This window comes from Eremomyces bilateralis (genome assembly GCF_010015585.1).
Source record: "Eremomyces bilateralis CBS 781.70 unplaced genomic scaffold P152scaffold_11, whole genome shotgun sequence".
Lineage (NCBI taxonomy): Eukaryota > Fungi > Ascomycota > Dothideomycetes > Eremomycetales > Eremomycetaceae > Eremomyces > Eremomyces bilateralis.
Window position 1 is genome coordinate 101248 of NW_022985077.1, and position 17231 is coordinate 118478.

At 53.0% G+C, this 17231-nt stretch overlaps 9 protein-coding genes across 9 annotated transcripts; 6 read left to right on the forward strand and 3 right to left on the reverse strand.

Moving 5' to 3' along the window:
* Positions 1 to 188: 188 nt before the first annotated feature.
* Positions 189 to 2440, forward strand: P152DRAFT_458856 (Nop domain-containing protein). Its single transcript, XM_033679559.1, has 3 exons — positions 189 to 484; positions 537 to 615; positions 666 to 2440. The coding sequence occupies exons 1-3, from the start codon at positions 360 to 362 to the stop codon at positions 2160 to 2162; spliced, it is 1701 nt and encodes a 566-aa protein (XP_033533532.1). The 5' UTR covers positions 189 to 359; the 3' UTR covers positions 2163 to 2440.
* A 465-nt stretch (positions 2441 to 2905) lies between these two features.
* Positions 2906 to 3658, forward strand: P152DRAFT_458857 (microsomal signal peptidase 12 kDa subunit). The gene is made up of 3 exons (XM_033679560.1): positions 2906 to 3039; positions 3091 to 3150; positions 3203 to 3658. The coding sequence occupies exons 1-3, from the start codon at positions 2989 to 2991 to the stop codon at positions 3398 to 3400; spliced, it is 309 nt and encodes a 102-aa protein (XP_033533533.1). The 5' UTR covers positions 2906 to 2988; the 3' UTR covers positions 3401 to 3658.
* P152DRAFT_458858 (RING/U-box) lies at positions 3597 to 4594 on the reverse strand. Its single transcript, XM_033679561.1, has 5 exons — positions 4464 to 4594; positions 4199 to 4399; positions 4029 to 4107; positions 3903 to 3973; positions 3597 to 3847 (listed from the first exon to the last, which is right to left on the reverse strand). The coding sequence occupies exons 2-5, from the start codon at positions 4280 to 4282 to the stop codon at positions 3749 to 3751; spliced, it is 333 nt and encodes a 110-aa protein (XP_033533534.1). The 5' UTR covers positions 4283 to 4399; positions 4464 to 4594; the 3' UTR covers positions 3597 to 3748.
* Positions 4595 to 5095: 501 nt separating this feature from the next.
* On the forward strand, positions 5096 to 5448 carry P152DRAFT_458860 (uncharacterized protein). The gene is made up of 2 exons (XM_033679562.1): positions 5096 to 5127; positions 5214 to 5448. Exons 1-2 carry the CDS (start codon positions 5121 to 5123, stop codon positions 5393 to 5395), a joined length of 189 nt encoding a protein of 62 aa, XP_033533535.1. The 5' UTR covers positions 5096 to 5120; the 3' UTR covers positions 5396 to 5448.
* P152DRAFT_37069 (transporter SEC61 subunit alpha) lies at positions 5306 to 6837 on the forward strand. Its single transcript, XM_033675508.1, has 2 exons — positions 5306 to 6172; positions 6222 to 6837. Exons 1-2 carry the CDS (start codon positions 5435 to 5437, stop codon positions 6708 to 6710), a joined length of 1227 nt encoding a protein of 408 aa, XP_033533536.1. The 5' UTR covers positions 5306 to 5434; the 3' UTR covers positions 6711 to 6837.
* P152DRAFT_507720 (uncharacterized protein) lies at positions 6678 to 7499 on the forward strand (the record flags this gene model as incomplete). Its single annotated transcript, XM_033682550.1, has 1 exon — positions 6678 to 7499. A coding segment is annotated over exon 1 (351 nt), but the record flags the coding sequence as incomplete, so codon positions are not given.
* Positions 7500 to 8168: 669 nt separating this feature from the next.
* Positions 8169 to 11115, forward strand: P152DRAFT_466764 (alkaline phosphatase-like protein; the record flags this gene model as incomplete). Its single annotated transcript, XM_033680717.1, has 10 exons — positions 8169 to 8323; positions 8389 to 8558; positions 8623 to 8843; positions 8901 to 8954; positions 9003 to 9023; positions 9323 to 9326; positions 9543 to 9679; positions 9731 to 10129; positions 10179 to 10837; positions 10908 to 11115. 10 exons carry the CDS (start codon positions 8169 to 8171, stop codon positions 11113 to 11115), a joined length of 2028 nt encoding a protein of 675 aa, XP_033533538.1.
* Positions 11116 to 11839: 724 nt separating this feature from the next.
* On the reverse strand, positions 11840 to 13740 carry P152DRAFT_37499 (uncharacterized protein). Its single transcript, XM_033675593.1, has 2 exons — positions 12172 to 13740; positions 11840 to 12121 (listed from the first exon to the last, which is right to left on the reverse strand). The coding sequence occupies exons 1-2, from the start codon at positions 13555 to 13557 to the stop codon at positions 12038 to 12040; spliced, it is 1470 nt and encodes a 489-aa protein (XP_033533539.1). The 5' UTR covers positions 13558 to 13740; the 3' UTR covers positions 11840 to 12037.
* An 832-nt stretch (positions 13741 to 14572) lies between these two features.
* On the reverse strand, positions 14573 to 17105 carry P152DRAFT_458865 (aspartate kinase-like protein). Its single transcript, XM_033679563.1, has 4 exons — positions 16417 to 17105; positions 16230 to 16310; positions 14900 to 16161; positions 14573 to 14815 (listed from the first exon to the last, which is right to left on the reverse strand). The coding sequence occupies exons 1-4, from the start codon at positions 16860 to 16862 to the stop codon at positions 14718 to 14720; spliced, it is 1887 nt and encodes a 628-aa protein (XP_033533540.1). The 5' UTR covers positions 16863 to 17105; the 3' UTR covers positions 14573 to 14717.
* Positions 17106 to 17231: the final 126 nt, after the last annotated feature.

The window sequence follows — 17231 nt, forward strand, 5'->3', positions numbered from 1 at the left end:
AGTAAATCCTGAGAGGGACAGGGATGCAAAGTTAGGCATCAAGGCAATAATAAAATTGTCTGAAGGAAGGCATCAAGTACGTGACATCACGTGAGGTGCGAGTTTATCTATCACGTGAGCTGTAGTGGGAACTGCAAATCTTGGCGCGATGCTTGGCGCTTTTTGAATTTTTGATTCTCACCACAAAGTTTCGAAGCTGCAAAGGTTCCTTCAGCTGGTATTGCTGGCTATCAATCCCAATTCCTTCACCGATTGCTGGATCATATTGATCTTATAGCTCTCATACTCATCCGATTAATATCGCCCGTCAGAATCTCACCCCGTCAACCCCGAGTCTAGTTGAGCTCGGTTCCGGCAAGATGCCTCTTTTCGTCCTCACCGAGACCAGCGCTGGTTATGCGCTGCTGAAGGCGAAGGACAAGAAACTTCTCAAACGAGATGACTTATCGGAGAAGTCGAGCACGGCCGAGGGGCTGTGCGACATGTGAGTGATGTTGGAGATACACCGCTCTTGTTCCTTTGCTCATCCACTGCAGGCTCAAGCTGAAGAAGTTCCGAAAATTCGAAAATGCTACAGAGGCTCTCGACGAAGCAGCGGCCGTGATGGAAGGAAAGGTATGATAGAGTCAGTAGTTCTACACACGCTTTTCTAATACATCAACTAGGTCACGCCGGTCCTGTCAAAACTACTCGACGAGCTGAAGGAGGAGACCAAGGCCTCATTAACAGTTGCCGACCCGAAACTGGCGAACGCAATCAACAAGCTCCCACAGCTATCGCTAGCCCCTATTGCCGACTCGACGACTGAGGACCTGTATCGTGCTATTCGTCAACATCTCCCGTCACTGATTCCTGGCTTGCTTCCTACTGATATCGACACGATGAATCTCGGTCTATCGCATTCGCTTTCCCGGCACAAGCTCAAGTTCTCACCCGACAAGGTCGACACCATGATCGTTCAGGCCATCAACCTTCTCGACGATCTTGACAAAGAACTGAACGTGTATGCGATGAGAGTCAAGGAGTGGTATGGCTGGCATTTCCCCGAGATGGCCCGCATCATCAATGACAATATGGCTTACGCTCGGGTTGTCATCCATGTGGGCATGAGATCAAATGCGTCCTCATCTGATCTGACAGATATCCTCCCGGAAGAAATCGAGGGAGCCGTCAAGGCTGCCGCAGAGATTTCGATGGGCACGGAAATCACGGATGAGGATCTGGAGAACATCAAGGCCCTTGCAGAGCAGGTCATCTCCTTCTCCGAGTACCGTATCGAGCTGGCCAACTACTTGAACTCAAGGATGGTGGCCCTTGCGCCGAATCTCACCACCCTGGTCGGTGATCTTGTCGGTGCGCGTTTGATCGCACACGCTGGAAGTCTTCTGAACTTGGCTAAGAGCCCGGGAAGTACGATCCAGATCATCGGAGCCGAAAAGGCGCTATTCCGAGCTCTAAAGACGAAACATGACACGCCCAAGTATGGTCTGATCTATCACGCTTCCCTGGTTGGCCAGGCAAGTGGAAAGAATAAGGGCAAAATCGCACGTATGCTGGCGGCCAAGACTGCCCTGGGACTTCGTGCCGATGCCCTTTCCGACTGGGGAACCGCCGGCGCCGGCAAGGGCCCCGAGCCGTCGGAAGAGGACAAGGCACTCTTCGGTGTTGCGTCACGAATCAAGATCGAGCAGAGGTTACGGGCGCTGGAAGGCAAGCCTTTGGCTGCCAGGGGAACGGCCATTGGGCCCGGAGGCCAGACTCAGAACCAGCCGAAGTGGGAGGTCAAGGAGGCGCGGAAGTATAATGCCGACGCGGATGGCCTTCAAGGAGACGAGCCCGCCGGTCACGCCGACCAACGAGAAACCGTGCCTACCAATGGCACCAAAGCCGAAGCTATGGATGTGGATGAGGACGAAGAGTCCGACGAGGAGATGGAAGATCAGGCCGAAGCTGGTGCCACCAACGGGACCGCCAAGGATGATCGGGCCGCAAAGAAGGCCGAGAAGAAGGCTCGCAAGGAAGCTAAGGCCGAGAAGAAGCGGCTGAAGGAGGAGAAGAAGGCCGCTAAGGAGGGCAAGGGCTCGAAGGAAGAGAAGAAGCGGAAGCGCGGCGCCAACGACGACGAGGGCAAGAAGAAGAAGAAGAAGTCCCGCGGCGATTGAGCCGACATCCCTGTCTTCTCCCTCCCTTGATTTCGTACCGCCATTCTATTTCCAAAATGAATTGCTGTGGAAGTTTCTTGATGTTCTGGAGCATGGGCGTCGGAGACTACTTCTTGTTCGCGGCCTTCGCGTCACGGACCTGAACCGTCCTTCTTCTGTTGGGTACATGGACGGCGTGAGGAGTGCCTCATCATTTCGGATGCAAAAGGGGATGGGGGGTATACGTGTTTGCGAGTTTATTTAATTGTATAGCTTTCAATGCAATGCCTTTTCAAAAGCAGTCAGTGAGTGTAGTGTATGCCTGTACGCTTGTGACCAGTGGCTCGAGATGGGACACTGCCAAATGGACTGGTATTAGCAATGAATGGGTCCCAATTGGTATGTCTAGTCCATGTGAACGCTCACATGTAGTCCCATCGAGTTTGATGGCGTCAGATACCGATCTCAGGGTGTCATCGAAAGTTTACCCTATAGATGGAAGTGAATAGTGCAGAAACCAGAGTAGGTTGTTGCTGGTTCCCTCAAGGCAACGTTGTCTTCCCAAAATCGTTAGCGTTATACATTACACACTAGTCTTTACACAACCACCCAATGACCAGACAAGTTCGCGCCAGGCTTTCCTATGACTGTAAGCTGAGTCAGCGATTATTCACGCCCAGACACCCAGCAACCTCCACGTTTACCTCAGACGCTCGTCAACTTCCAACTCATCGTCTCCAGCCTCCAACCCGCCAATTTCCCGAGTCGAACGGCACCAGCACGACCGTCAGGCCACCAAAGCCCCGAACCGGCGAGCCGTCGCCCGTTGCAACTGGTGGACGTCAACATGGCCGATGAGGTGGTGGAGAAAGTCCGTGAGCTTCTGGAAGGACAGATTGTATGCAGCCACGCCGGTGCGGAGATGGGATGGTGGCTAACGGCGGTGTAGGACTTCGAGGGGCAGCGGCTTGCGGAATTGATGCAGTATGCGTTTCTGACTACCGTTGGGGTGAGTTCGATTCGATCGGTCAGCGGGATACGGGGGGGCTAATCGAGCATAGGCAATCGCGTTTATCTACGGATACGTGACGCAGAACGTTTACAACAGTGCCTACATTGGCCTCGGGGGTACCGCCCTCACGATGCTACTGGTCGTTCCTCCGTGGCCGTTCTTCAATAAGCACCCGGTTCGATGGCTTTCTCCTCACATCGGCGCGTCGCCAATCTCGATATCGGTGGATGGGAAGAAAATGAGTTGATTGGGCGTTGGCATTCGGTTTAGGATATAGATGACGCATGGAGTTCAGGTGTGGGATATGTGCCAATCATGTGGCCTCGACAGAGATCACAATAGGATATGAAGCGATTGGGACTGGGATTCCCGTTGCACTACCAGAGCGCATATTCGAGGGATTCATGAAATTGCCTCAATAAGAGGCAGAGGTTGTGTATTTGGTTCGCCATGAGGAATAACTAGTGCTCAACGCACCGATAACACCAACGCCGTGTCCCATGAGTTCGTGTCGTGAGCGTGCCATCCCGCTTTTCGCAGTGCGGGAGATCGCGCCAAACCGCCCACCGTGCAAATGATCCAGCCTCGGGTGTCCTCATCTGCCGTATTTCTGAAACTCCCAATCCCGGTTGTCGAGCGGACAGACTTGTCGAGTCTTCAGCCATCGAGAGATGCAGTGGAAGTGGAAGGCGTGCTAGACAAAGCCATGTCAGTCGAGGTCGAAGGCTTCCTTCGAATCCAAAACTCACATTGCAGATACCCCACGCAACGGTGCATTCTTCGCTGGTAGCGCTGGCTTGGTTGGCTTGACATTCGATACCTAGGAGAAGCGGTTAGCTGTGCCTCCCGAATAGGGTGCGTGGATGAGGTCATACAGAGGTCCATAATGTGGTTTCGGCAAATGGCGCAGTTATCGACGACGATGTCCCATGCCCACAGTGCTACGGCATTCCACTATCCATGGCCAAGTCAGCATCGGCATCTTCATATGCTCATGCAACGCTCGGAGAAGACGCCAGCTCCAACAGGCGACCAGGATACTTACCTTCCGAACTTCGAATCGCTTCTTGCCATCCTCCTTGGTCTTGCCGATAGCCTTCTTCGAGGACTCGGGTGGGGCATCTGCCATCTCGATGTCTTTCGCTACTGAAGCCATGCGTGGAGCTTTGAAAGATTGCAGAGACCGGGTATACGATGGTCAAAGAGGCTTTATGAGGGGCGGATAAGGTAGCTAATTAGGTCGAGACTGAATGAAGTGGTTAGCTTTCAGACACAAAAACAGACAAGGGATCATGAAGGTGGAGCTTTACATGATATTAACACCCTTCGAGTGAGTGACTGTACAGCTCCAGTTGTTGTATTCTAGCACTTAATCACGGTGCATCCAACTGCTCCAGATGGTGTTCAAGCATTCAAGGCGGGATATCGTGGTGGTGCAAGTGGACGGAATAAGGCAGGAATGTAGATCTGAGGCGTTAAGGCAGGCAATATTTATGCCTCCATGTCTGCTTACTATACGGGTTGGTGCCTTAGCTTGTGCCCACAGCAATTCACTTCACTGTCCAGATCATTAACTTCATGCGAGAATGATGAAGTATATTCATTATGTGTCATTATATGTCTGTCTACACTATTACTACCCATGAACTAAATGTACATTCCAATTTTTCACTATAGGAATATCATGGTCGATGTTCCTCACACTGAGTGCAAACAGTGCAATATCAACTGATAGGCGACAACCCTTGAAGCCACCCTCACCCCTGAAGCGCAGCTCCCAGCAGCTCGCGGAACACGTAGCCACAAAAACGTGCCAGATCTTAACGGAGACCTCGACCACCACGCTGCACTCAACCTCCGCAATCACCAACATCATCCACTTCTCCCTTTCATAACACCTATCTCGTTTGCTGGAGTTCTCGGTGGTCTTTGGCATTTAGCAGGAAGTTCATGGTGATCTTGCAATCATGAGTCGTACGTCCAGTCCTATCCATATCCCCAGATCCTCCGATACAGAGGATTTTTGATGGGCATCAACTAACACGTCGCAATTGATGCAGTCCGCTTCCTCGATCTCATCAAACCCTTCACTCCTCTCCTCCCGGAGGTCTCCTCTCCAGAGACGAAGATCACCTTCCAGCAGCGGTTAATATGGACAGGTGTAAGCATCCCCATTGCACGATCTACATCCCCATATCACACGCGAGCAGCTTCCGAGTTTGTGCATAAGGTCAATGGCTGATCATTTGCGGAATAGGTGACGCTACTTGTCTTCCTGGTGATGAGCCAGATGCCTTTGTACGGCATTGTGTCATCGGACTCCTCGGACCCGATGTACTGGCTCCGTATGATGCTGGCCAGTAACAGAGGGACGCTGATGGAGCTGGGAATCACACCTATCATCTCGTCCGGCATGGTGTTCCAGCTTCTTGCCGGTACCCACATGCTCGACATTGACATGAACCTGAAGACCGATCGCGAACTCTACCAGACCGCCCAGAAGCTCCTCGCGCTGATCATTTCCGTTGGCCAAGCCATCGTGTACGTCGTTAGCGGTCTCTATGGCCCCCCCTCTGAACTTGGCCTGGGTGTCTGCATCCTCCTGGTCGTGCAGCTCGTCATTGCCGGATTGGTTATTATCCTCCTCGACGAACTCCTCCAGAAGGGCTACGGATTCGGCAGCGGTATTTCGCTCTTCATCGCGACCAATGTCTGCGAGTCGATCGTCTGGAAGGCGTTCTCGCCCACGACGATCAACACTGGCCGTGGACCGGAATTCGAAGGCGCCGTGCTTGCTCTCGTTCATCTGCTCATCACCTGGCCCAACAAGAGCCTCGCACTGCGCGAAGCGTTCTTCCGCCAGAACCTTCCCAACATCATGAACTTGATGGCCACCGTCGTCATCTTCGCGGCCGTGATCTACCTCCAAGGATTCCGCGTTGAGATTCCGGTCAAGTCATCCCGTCAACGCGGCATGCGCGGATCGTATCCCGTGCGATTGTTCTACACCTCCAACATGGTATGTCCAAAACTCCAGTTCAGTTTCGGGTTCGACTAACATTTTCTAGCCCATCATGCTGCAATCCGCATTGACCTCCAATGTCTTCATCATCTCGCAGATGCTCTACTCCCGCTTCACTGACAACCTCCTCGTTCGTCTCCTCGGCGTGTGGGAGCCGCTCCAAGACGGCTCCTCGCAGCTCCACGCGGCGTCCGGGATCGCGTACTACATGTCTCCGCCGCTCTCCTTCTCCCAGGCTCTTCTCGACCCGATCCACACCGCGGTATACCTCGTGTACATGATCGTCGCCTGCGCCATCTTCTCCAAGACGTGGATCGAGGTTTCCGGATCCAGCCCCCGCGATGTCGCCAAGCAGCTTAAGGAACAGGGACTCGTGATGGCCGGGCACCGGGAGCAGAGCATGTACAAGGAGCTCAAGCGGGTGATCCCGACAGCTGCTGCGTTCGGTGGCGCGTGTATCGGCGTTCTCTCCGTTACTAGCGATATGTTGGGAGCGTTGGGAAGCGGAACGAGCATTCTGTTGGCCGTGACGTAAGTTTTGTCCTATCTCATGCTTTCATGAGATATCGTGTCGCTGTATAATGCTAACCTTCCAAACAGTATGATCTACAGCTACTTCGAGATCGCCGCGAAGGAGGGCGACATCGCCGGCCTCAAGGGCATGGTCCTCGGCTAAGCGGCATGCTGCAACGTTGCCAGCACAATGGAGCGCTCCCTCCCTTTCTGAACTTGGCGTGGGCGGTGCCAACGGGTTGGGACGATGCACTCGGCAACTCCATTCTGGAATCTCAACCGCCTGTTCTACCCAAGCACGTTTTCCAGGCCATCTGCCTCCCTTGCACCCTTGCACCTCCCGCCGGTCGGTTCGGCCATACCGGGATGCAACGCCATTTCTCTAGACGTGGGGTCGACCAGGTGTCGTCATGGTGGACCCAAAAACCCTGTACTAAAATATCAAATTTACCGGATGAATGCATACTGGCGGCGGGACTGGGCTGATTATTTGGTGTTCGTTCTCTGCTGGTTTTAGGACTTCGTGTAGAATTACTTATGGCCACTGCAATTTCTCGAGCGTATGTCTCTGTCGTTACATAGTCGTGTTGTGTATTGTTCAATTGTCGTTCATGTCGCGTGGCTCTAACCCTTCCACCCATATAAAATCCTGGTGCTTGGGGTTGTTTATGTTTCACTGCCATTATTCCCATGGAAGATCACCACCGCACTGCAACATTTATCCATTGCCCTCATGTTTCCGAACATCCGGTCACGGCAGGAATCGTAATAATAGTACGCAACCTTCACGTTTATTAGTGCCAGCTCTCGCCCCTCGGCATGGACTATTCGCGATATCTCGCATGGTGTTGCTGGGTTGAATGCATCCAATCAATCCAATCAGAGCGACCACATCCACCACATGTCGTCCATGCCAAGCTTTTCCCTAACGACTCATCAGATTCTATGGGGACCAGCCAGGGAACCGCAACCCGCGTCATTTCCGCATCTGGCATCGGAATTGACAGCCGTCGCAATTCGACATCGCATGTTGATCCTCAGCTCCCGCACGTGTCGTGCATCTTCGCACGATTCTCACCACTTCGCCAGTCTGCACCGCACTAACATGGCACCATTGATGTCTCCGCCTGCCGTGAACGAAGCAGGTGCCGCCATTGCACCACGCCGCAGCTTCTACACGGGAAGCAATCTTAGGTGATGTAGTATGCCGTGACTATACCAACAATGCATGTCAAGAAGCGAAGGAAGGAAGCATGGTGGCCCTGGTAGCACCGTGCTCGGTAAGTTATGGTAATCTGGAGGAAGGGATGTACCTACAGGCTCTAGTACTTATGAGTGACGCGACGGCAGTCCATTTCTGAATGAGATGACTGTGAAGTTTGTATTCTTACTCTAGCCACTCGTGCGCTAACCCAGTCATCTCGCCTACGACCAACTCCTTCGGTCGTGTGTCGAGCTTCGCAATACGCAACTAGGCCCAATGGTCGCCTCTTCACTCCTCCTCGCCGCCACCGCGCTGCTCCTCCGGACCGGTTCCGCGCAAACCTTCCGGCGGCTGGGAACATGTCCGACCTTAGGATGTATTCTTCCTCCGGACCAGGCTGACTTCCTGTCCGGACAGTATTTTGATATTCGGTAAGGACTCGGTGGCCGGGGATGGAGGCGCAATGGGCACGCGAACGTACTAAACAGACGTATAGTGTCGAAATCCATGCGCCGCTCAATGGCTCCGAAGCAACCAATTCTCCTCCAGACGAGAAATTCACGCTCACCATCGAGAAGGAGGGTGGCCGACGTGCCGCTGATGTCTCGAACTACTTCCGAACGGAGGAACCTAAGCTTGAGAAATGGCAGTTCAGCTGGTATGAAGGTCAGTATGGAGTTTATTCAACCTCGTTGCTCCCCTAGGAATCCCATCGCTCATGACCCAACAGATCTCTTCGCCCAGGATGCTAAAACGCCGACGATCGTCAATGTCACCTCCAAGGCCTGGCGGTACGTCCAGCTCACCGACCCCGGTGAGTATACCGCGACTCTAACCTGGAGCGGTGGGGAGACGGTTGCGAGCTGGTTGGTCCGCGATATGGATACCTCTCGCAAGGCTAAGAACGTCATCCTCTTCATTGGTGATGGCATGACTACCAATATGATCACCGTATGTCTACCGAGCAAAGTCGTCTGGAAATCAAGATCAAAGGCTAACATTAGATAGGCCGCTCGCCACCTTGGTCACAAGTCAATTAACGGTATCTTCCAGTCGCGCTTGGTGAGATAGATTTTGCATCTGTAACCTTGACAAATCTAACAATCTCAGGCCCTTGACAAGTTCCCGGTTGTGGGACATCAATCTACTCACTCTAGGGCTGGACACGAATAAGGATTTTGGCTATTCGTATTCGACTTTTCCTCTTGAACGATTATTCGTATTCGACTAAGTTTTGAGACGTTTTATTCGTATTATTCGCGAATATTCGTAAATAATGCCAAGACTTATTCGGCAAAAGCCGAGCCAATGAGTGAATGCCCAGCAGTCGCGACTTTTGTTTACCCGAACACGATGTGGAGGATTTGAGCTCTAAGAGATACAAAGCATATCAATAGCGTCGAATTGATCACTCCTGACGATTCAGCAAGCCAAGTGACCCCAGCTCAAAGCTCTCTGTCGACCATCTCTCCGATGCGAGATACATGGAAATAGCTTCAGAGATGGACGAATAATTACGAATAATTACGAATAATTACGAATAATGCGAATATTATTCGTACGAATATTAGTAAGCGGAAATTCTAAATTTTATTCGTATTCGACTACGAATATTCGTACGAATACGAATAGTCGAATATTCGTGTCCAGCCCTAACTCACTCGATCGACTCGTTCATTACCGACTCGGCCAACTCGGCCAGTGCCCTGTACTCTGGACACAAGAGCAGTGCAAACGCCCTTGGCGTTTATGCGGACTCCTCCAAGAGCCCTTTCGATGATCCGAAGGTAAGAGTTTGTCTATCGTCATAAGAACAAATTCCTGAATTCGATTCCTAGGTGGAACTCATCTCGGAAATCTTCTCCCGCAAATATGGCGCCAAGATCGGCGTTGTCAGCACGGCGTATATTGCTGATGCCACACCCGGTGGGCTTTCCGCTCATACCCGCTTGCGAAGCGAATATGGCGCCGTCGTCGACTCCTACCTCAACTCCGTCGCCAATTACACCTGGACGGATATTGAGGGTGTGGACGTTCTGTTCGGAGGAGGTGCCGAGCAGTTCTACCCGCCGTCGCTAGGCGGTGTGACATACCAGGATAAGGATTACTACGCCGAATTCGCCGAGAAGGGCTATTCTCTCGCACAAAATAAGACGAGCCTGCAGTCTCTTCCCAACGACAAGAAGGCACTTGGTATCTTTACTGTCAACAACCTGCCAGTCTGGTTAGACCGCAATGTGAGCCGTGTGAGATCGCACTAATTTGTCCATGAGCTGACAGAAGTAGGTCTACCCCGAGAACCTCAAGCTCGGCAACTCCCCCGATGGTCTTAAGACGGACCAACTTGACCCCCCGGGCCTCAAGGATATGACCCTCAAAGCCATCGATATTCTTCAGACACGTTCCGAGGGCAAGGGATACTTCCTCATGTCCGAAGCCGCCTCAATCGATAAGCAGATGCACTCCATGGACTACGACCGTGCCCTTGGCGACCTCCTGGAGCTCGACGACACCGTCAAGGCTACCATTGAGAAGCTCAAGAAGGACGGCACCCTCAAGGACACTCTGATCCTTGTGACCGCTGATCACGGCCATGGCTTCGACGTCGCCGGTGGTGTCGACACCCTCTATCTTGAGAAACAGGAGGGCGACCGCGAGAAGCGTGGTGCCATCGGTACCTACCAGGAGTCCGGCCTCTCCCAGTACGTCGTCGGCGAGCAGAAGACCGAGGGCTTCCCAGCCGATTGGGACCCGCGATACACCTTCCATTCCGGCCTCGCCACCTTCCCCGACCATCGTGAGAACTACAAGGTACACAAGGAAGGCCCGCGCACCCCGGCCATCAACCTGAAGCTTCTGGGATCCAGCGACTACTATGTCAACTACAAAGACGCCGTCACTGGCTTCGTCGTCAATGGTACCCTTCCAATCGGGGAGTCTCAAGGGTACGTCTATCTTCCCCATCCCCTGACTTGCCCGCTTTCGAGAGAGCATGTCCACTGACCCTATTCCCAGCGTCCACTCCCTCACCGACGTCCCCGTCTACGCCCTCAGCGGCCCCTGCCAAGACCTCTTCTCTGGCTCGTTCAACAACATCGACATCTTCTTCGGCATGGCCGAGTGTCTGGGCCTCTCCGAGAAGGGCACCCGTGGCCGCCGCGGGCGCTGGGGCAAGGGCCGGAGGAAGAACGGGTGGGGCGACGATGACTGGATGGTGTGGTAAATTTTCGGCTGATTTCTTTCATACCTTCTGCATGAATGGAGAATTTTGTGGTTGGGTAGAAACGGGACTATAGTCGTTCATTGAGTGGGGCTGGAGGGTGATAGATGATACCCGATGCAACTACATTAGTAATTCTTGGTACTGATCCCTTTCACAAAGAATTCTACACTCATTTTTCAGCTCATTCCCCCCAATGAATTGCGTGTGTTCTGGCAGAGGATGAGGCACTGCTTTTAATAACGATTAATCATGGTTATATCCCGTGTTTGGTATTTGGAAGAGTCTAATTCTGCATTCCTAGGATGAGGTGAGTGGGTGAATGAATAGGGGTCGACAGGTTTGATTAGATTCGATTAGATCCTATGTAATTTAATTTGGTTCGATAAGGTTGATGTGTTTCTATATAATAAAAATGATTAACCATGGTGATATCCAGTGCTTAGTATTTGGAGGAGTGATTCTGGATGCCTGTGCTGGGAAGGGGAATCTGAATAGGGGTCGACGAGGTTCCATTAGATTCGATTAGATTCGGTGCGATTCAATTGAATTCGACTCGACTGATTTGACTCGACTAAGTCGATGGAATTTGACGAGTCTCTATGTTGTTGTGTGTGTTAAGTCGTGTGTAAAAACTACCCAGGCAGCAAGGGGCAGCTTGTCCCTGATAATCTGATCGAGACCGCACAACTCGGAGGTGTCATTTCCCGAGCGTCACTGAAAGATCACAGCAAGCAGATCTGTTATCATGATAATGAATCTAATACCCATTAATATAACGCTATAGACCGCGCATTCATGAGCGAGCTTAGGAAGCTCGACGAGATTCAGTTCTGCTAGTGGCGGCAGAATCCATCGCAATTATGTATATCCCCTAGTTCTCGAGTATCCAACCCTGCTTGGTCCAATACTCATACTTAATAATTCATGCTCGTTGCTCATTCATCGTGTCTCGTCCCTCGTCCCTCGTTTTTAGTGCTGTGGATCGCGGTGATATTTTGGTGCACTGCTTCAGACTGTTTAGTGAGCCTATTCAGTGGTCTCCTTCGGTGCAGTGACCTGGTTCGCAGTGACCTCCTTCGCAGTGACCTCCTTCGCAGTGACCTCCTTCGCAGTGACCTCCTTCGCAGTGACCTCCTTCGCAGTGACCACCTTCGCAGTGACCTCCTTCGCAGTGACCACCTTCGCAGTGACCTCCTTCGTAGTGACCTCCTCCGCAGTGACCTCCTCCACAGTGACCTCCTCCGCAGTGACCTCCTTCGCAGTGACCTCTGCAGTGACCTCCTTCGTAGTGTCCTCTTTCGGAGCAGTGTCGTCTTTCAGGTCAGCGCCCTCCTTAGGATCAGAGCTCTCCTTCGAATCAGAGCCCTCCTTCACTCCTCCTTTCTTCTGCTTACGGCGAAAAGCGCGCTTGATCTTCGACCACAATCCGCACCTGATCTTCATACCGAGGAACTTCCTCACCTTGAGTCTCACCTGCTCCTCCTCAGCCCCTGCAACAGCGGTCTCGCTTGTGGCACCTTCATCAGTGGTGTCGGGCGGCAGCACGCCGTTCAGCGCCTCAATGGTTTCGTCGGCCCAAGATGCAGTTTCCATCATCGCTCGGATATTTCGGGATTCGCCGCCGCCGAGGGGGCGGGGGCTGCTACTGATTGGGAGAGTGGGGCCGCTGAGAGGGCGGGGAGTGCCATTGAGCGCGCCGGGGGAGCCAGCAATCGGGGCGGGGAAACCACTGACAGGGCCGGGAAAACTAGCCACGGGGTGGATGGTGGCCCCAACCGGGTCGGCGGGGCTACCAATCGGGCCAAGGGTGCTAACACCAGGGTCGATGATGCCGCCAGTCGGGCCGGGGGGATCGCTAATTGGGCCGAGGGTGCTAGGAAAAAGGGCGGGAGATCGAGCAACCGGGGTGGAGGAACCCGCATGAAGGACTAGAGTGCTAGCCATCGCGGCGGGGCAGCTACCAATTGGGCCGATGAAACTGCCACGAGGGCCTGGGGAGCCAGTAATTGGGCTAGGAGAGCCACCAGCGGCGATGATCTCGTCATCGGTCAGATTGACCGGAGGGAATGCCGAAACATATCGTCCGAGGGTCGGCGGGGGGTCGATTCGGCGCACCCGTGCAGGAGTGCTATCGGTGCTTGAAGTAGGTGCCCCGCGGCTGCGCGTGATGTCAGTAGGCCTGGTCTTCTGTAACTTTCTGGGTCGCAGGGGTGGAGCTGGCGTGATCGGGATCATCCCCCCCGGGAGCTGAGGTTCGGGCTCCAGCCCCTCGTAAGGAGAGTAGGGTCCGTTGGGTCCGATTAGATAGTACGGCTCCTTGGACGGCCTGGGCTCCATGACCAGGTATGGGTCCGATGGAGGACCGCGGGGAGCCCGGGGGGAGGAGAGAATGTCACCCATCGAGTCACGAGTGGGCTGGGTTTGTTCACTGCCGTTAGTCATGGTGCGGGTGAAGAGTGTGAGATTGGTCTCAGATAGCGATTAGCAATGGAGACTGCTTCGCGCAGGTACATAAAGCGAAGGAGGTGTTCTTTCTCGACAGGCGCTATAGGGTATAGCCGACTGGAGCATAAGCGAGGAGGATGAGGACGTTGTTTCCACCTTTGTTATCATTAACCGATCTATCACTCAATATTAGGAGAACAATTTAGAATAGGTGTTTCCGCGACAGTGATGGTGGGGATATTCTTACCGATAGACTCCAACAAACCGATGAAAAGTGCCAAATGCAAGATTCCAAATGACCTTTCACTCTTGGCGATGGTTAGTTGAATGTTTTTCTCTGACGGCTGGGCGACGATGAGGTAAGAAACTCACTCAACTTGAGGCAAGACGATGATATCGGGTAGCCCCTGAAGACGTTTTGACTGAAAACGATGATCTCCCGTTGAATTTGTAGAGGCTCGTGGGTCAAATCGGCGAGCAGGTCGCGATCGCGATGGTTGGGAAAGTGACTATGAAAGGATGGTGGCGGTGTGGGGAGGACAGTGAGGTTACTTCCATTCAAACCAAAGACAACGATGTCGAGCACCCCTGAAAACGTTTCGACTGGAAATGACGATTTCCCGTCGGGTCTGACGATGTTTTGGGATCTAATCGACGAGCTGATCGCGATGGCGGTAGTTGGAAAAGTGAGGTGTGAAGGATGGTAGTGGTGTTGTGAGGATAGCGAGATTCTCTCCATTCAAACCAGACGATAATGTCAAGTACCCCTGAAAACTTTTTGACTGAAATTGATGGTTTCCTGTCAAATTTAGGTATGTCTGTAGGTCAGATCGACGAGCCGATTGAGATGGCGATGGTGAGGAAAGTGAGATGTAAAGGATGAGAGGGAGGGAGAAGAGTGAGGGTGAGATCAGGCGAGTGAACTTAGAAGCGGGAGGATGAGGACGACTGATTTCAGACAGGAATTGTGGCTAGGCGGCAGAAGCAGATGAAGGCAATGAACGCGTTCGGCACGGGCCGTTTTTTATCATAAACAAATTGGATATTGAAGTTTTGACACAGAAGCCTATCGAATCATATACTGCCAAAAAACTCGATGGATATACCAACCCACGTGCAGTGGTAATAGCACGCTCATCAGATGCAATGCTATGCTTTCAATCCAAAAAGGTAAACAGATTCGTATGCACAACGCTCAATGCTCGGTCGGCATCTCGCTCGTCTATGACACAAGAGATATTGATCTCGCTGGCACCTAATTGATTCCGTCAGTATGGGTACGGACCAGCAAATTCTAGATGCAGATGCTAAAACAACCAGACTTTGAACAGCCACTTACCTTGCGAGATCATTTCGATATTGATGTTGTTATCACCTAACACACTGAAGAACTTCCCACTGATGCCAACCATGTTCTTCAGCTGCTTTCCCACGAGGCTGATGATGGCCATGTTCCCGATCAAGTCGACGTTCCCGAACTTGCGGAGTTCATCCACGGCCGCATGGAGGTCACGGTCCTGAATCTTCAACTCATCCTCCCCGCCGCCCGACAATAGCGCGCTTTCGCTATGGATCGCCATGGAGACATGGACCTCCGAGCTGGAGATCAAATCGACGGATAAATGCCACTTGTCGAGGATGTTGAAGATGCTCATCAGGAAGCCATGCGCACGCGTGCGCTTGTTGGAGTGCACGTTCAGCACGATGATGTTGTGCTTGACAGTGACGGCAGTCGGCCGTTTGGGATGCATGATGTTCAATGCCAGATCGGTGCTCGAACGGCTGCGGTGGAAGAGACGGGAGTCGTGGCCGGGCGTGGCGCCGTATTTACGCTCCTCGGGATCAGGTATGATCACTGTGCCCACATTCCTTGGGTTAATCACATTCTTGATGCGGATGGGGATGCGGGCCCGGATCACCTGCTCCATGGTGAATGGATGAATGACTTCCGAGCCATAGAAGGTCAGCTCCGCCGCTTCGGAGGGTGACACCGACGGGAGGAGCCGTGCGGTCGGGACTTTGCGTGGGTCGGCGGTGAAAATTCCGTCCACTTCTTTCCAGACCTGCAGTTCGTCGGCGTTGATCCCAACGGCCACCAGCGCAGCGCAGAGGTCCGTGTATCCACGGCCAATAGTATTTAAGAGCCCAGCAGGCACGGCACCAAAGTACCCAGTAATGACGGGCACTTTGTCACCAGCAGATTGCACCTTTTCAGCCAGCGCCTTGGAAAGGTTGGTGTAGAAGCTGTCATCGACCCCGTGCGAAGTGTCAAACTTGATCACATCGGAGAGATCGATGTACTGAGCAGGCACGCCTTGGTCCTCCAGCACTGCCGCCATGAACAAACAGCTGAGCTTTTCACCCTTGCTCACAATCTTATCCTCCACGCGGACGCTGACTTCTCCCAGGTGCTGCGCAGCCTCCAGGATTCTGGTCAATCCGACACATTCAGCGGTGATGGCATCGGACAACGATGCAAGCCGGGCGGGAGAGGCAATGGTCTCCTTCGCGGCGCTGATATGCTCGCTGCGGATGGCTTCGACGATGGCATCGTAATTGCGCACGGTGGGTTTCTCGGCCTCACGAGCGGCACGGAGGAGTCTGGCGTTTGATATTTACGTCAGCGTGTTTGCGGTCATATGAATCGGGAAAGAGGGGCAGCCACAAACCTGTTGGTGGTTCCTTCCGCCTTCGTATTGTTTGATCGGGCCGAGCAAACAACAGCAATGCGATTCTTCGCCAGGCCATCGCTGTTAAAGGAAATAAAGTCAGCTGTCACGCTCTCTGCACACCATCTCACGCATTTCGGCCCATTTCGGCACGCCGATGTCGCTGCGCATGAAAAAGTTGACTCACCGTGCAATGTCCGCGATGTTCAGCGCACACTTGCCTACACTGGTGCCGCCAAATTTCTGCACCACCCAGTTCCCACCGCCAGGCAAGTTCTTCTCCATTTCGTGCGGTATTGATTCCGACACGGGGTATGTGAGCCCGTTCGCCGTGGCCGCCATGTCAGTGGTCTGAGTCAGATGATTCGACGAGCAATTGCGGGCGGTGGACGCGATGTGTTCTTTGTATTCGGCGAGCTGGAGAGGGTAGAAGGGTGTGGGAGGGGATTGGCCGTAGGTCGTCGTGAGATATAGGTGACTGGGGGAGCGAGGAATGTGGACGGCTTTCGATCCGGCAAAGTGGACTTTTGAGTCTTTTGAGGCTTTGGAGGCAATCAGTTGTGTCGTCCATGAGTCAGTCAGGCGGGCCGTTGGAGGGGTATCGCTCCAGCGCCGGTTGCCGACATGACTCATTAACATCGTGTCCCACGGCCTCTCGGATCCTCAGGCTCGCTGTCGGTTTCTAAGATTACTGGAAGGTGCATACACAAAGGGGGCCTGAAAACAGATTATAGACTTCGCAGCCCGCCACCAGAGTTGATCGTCACTACGGCAATGGGAAAACGAGAGAATGGGCGCAGCTGACTTGGGCCTGGAATGACTGGTTCATACTTTGTGCACCCGGGGAAACGGCCAAAATTTATGCGAGCCCACTGGGTAATGAGCACGAAATACTTGCATGCAAGCCCACCCTGCAAACTCGGCAGGCACCGCAGGAGACATCCAGACTCATCGGGAACGATGCTGCAATCACCTGCATCGATTCTCCGCATTCTAATTGAC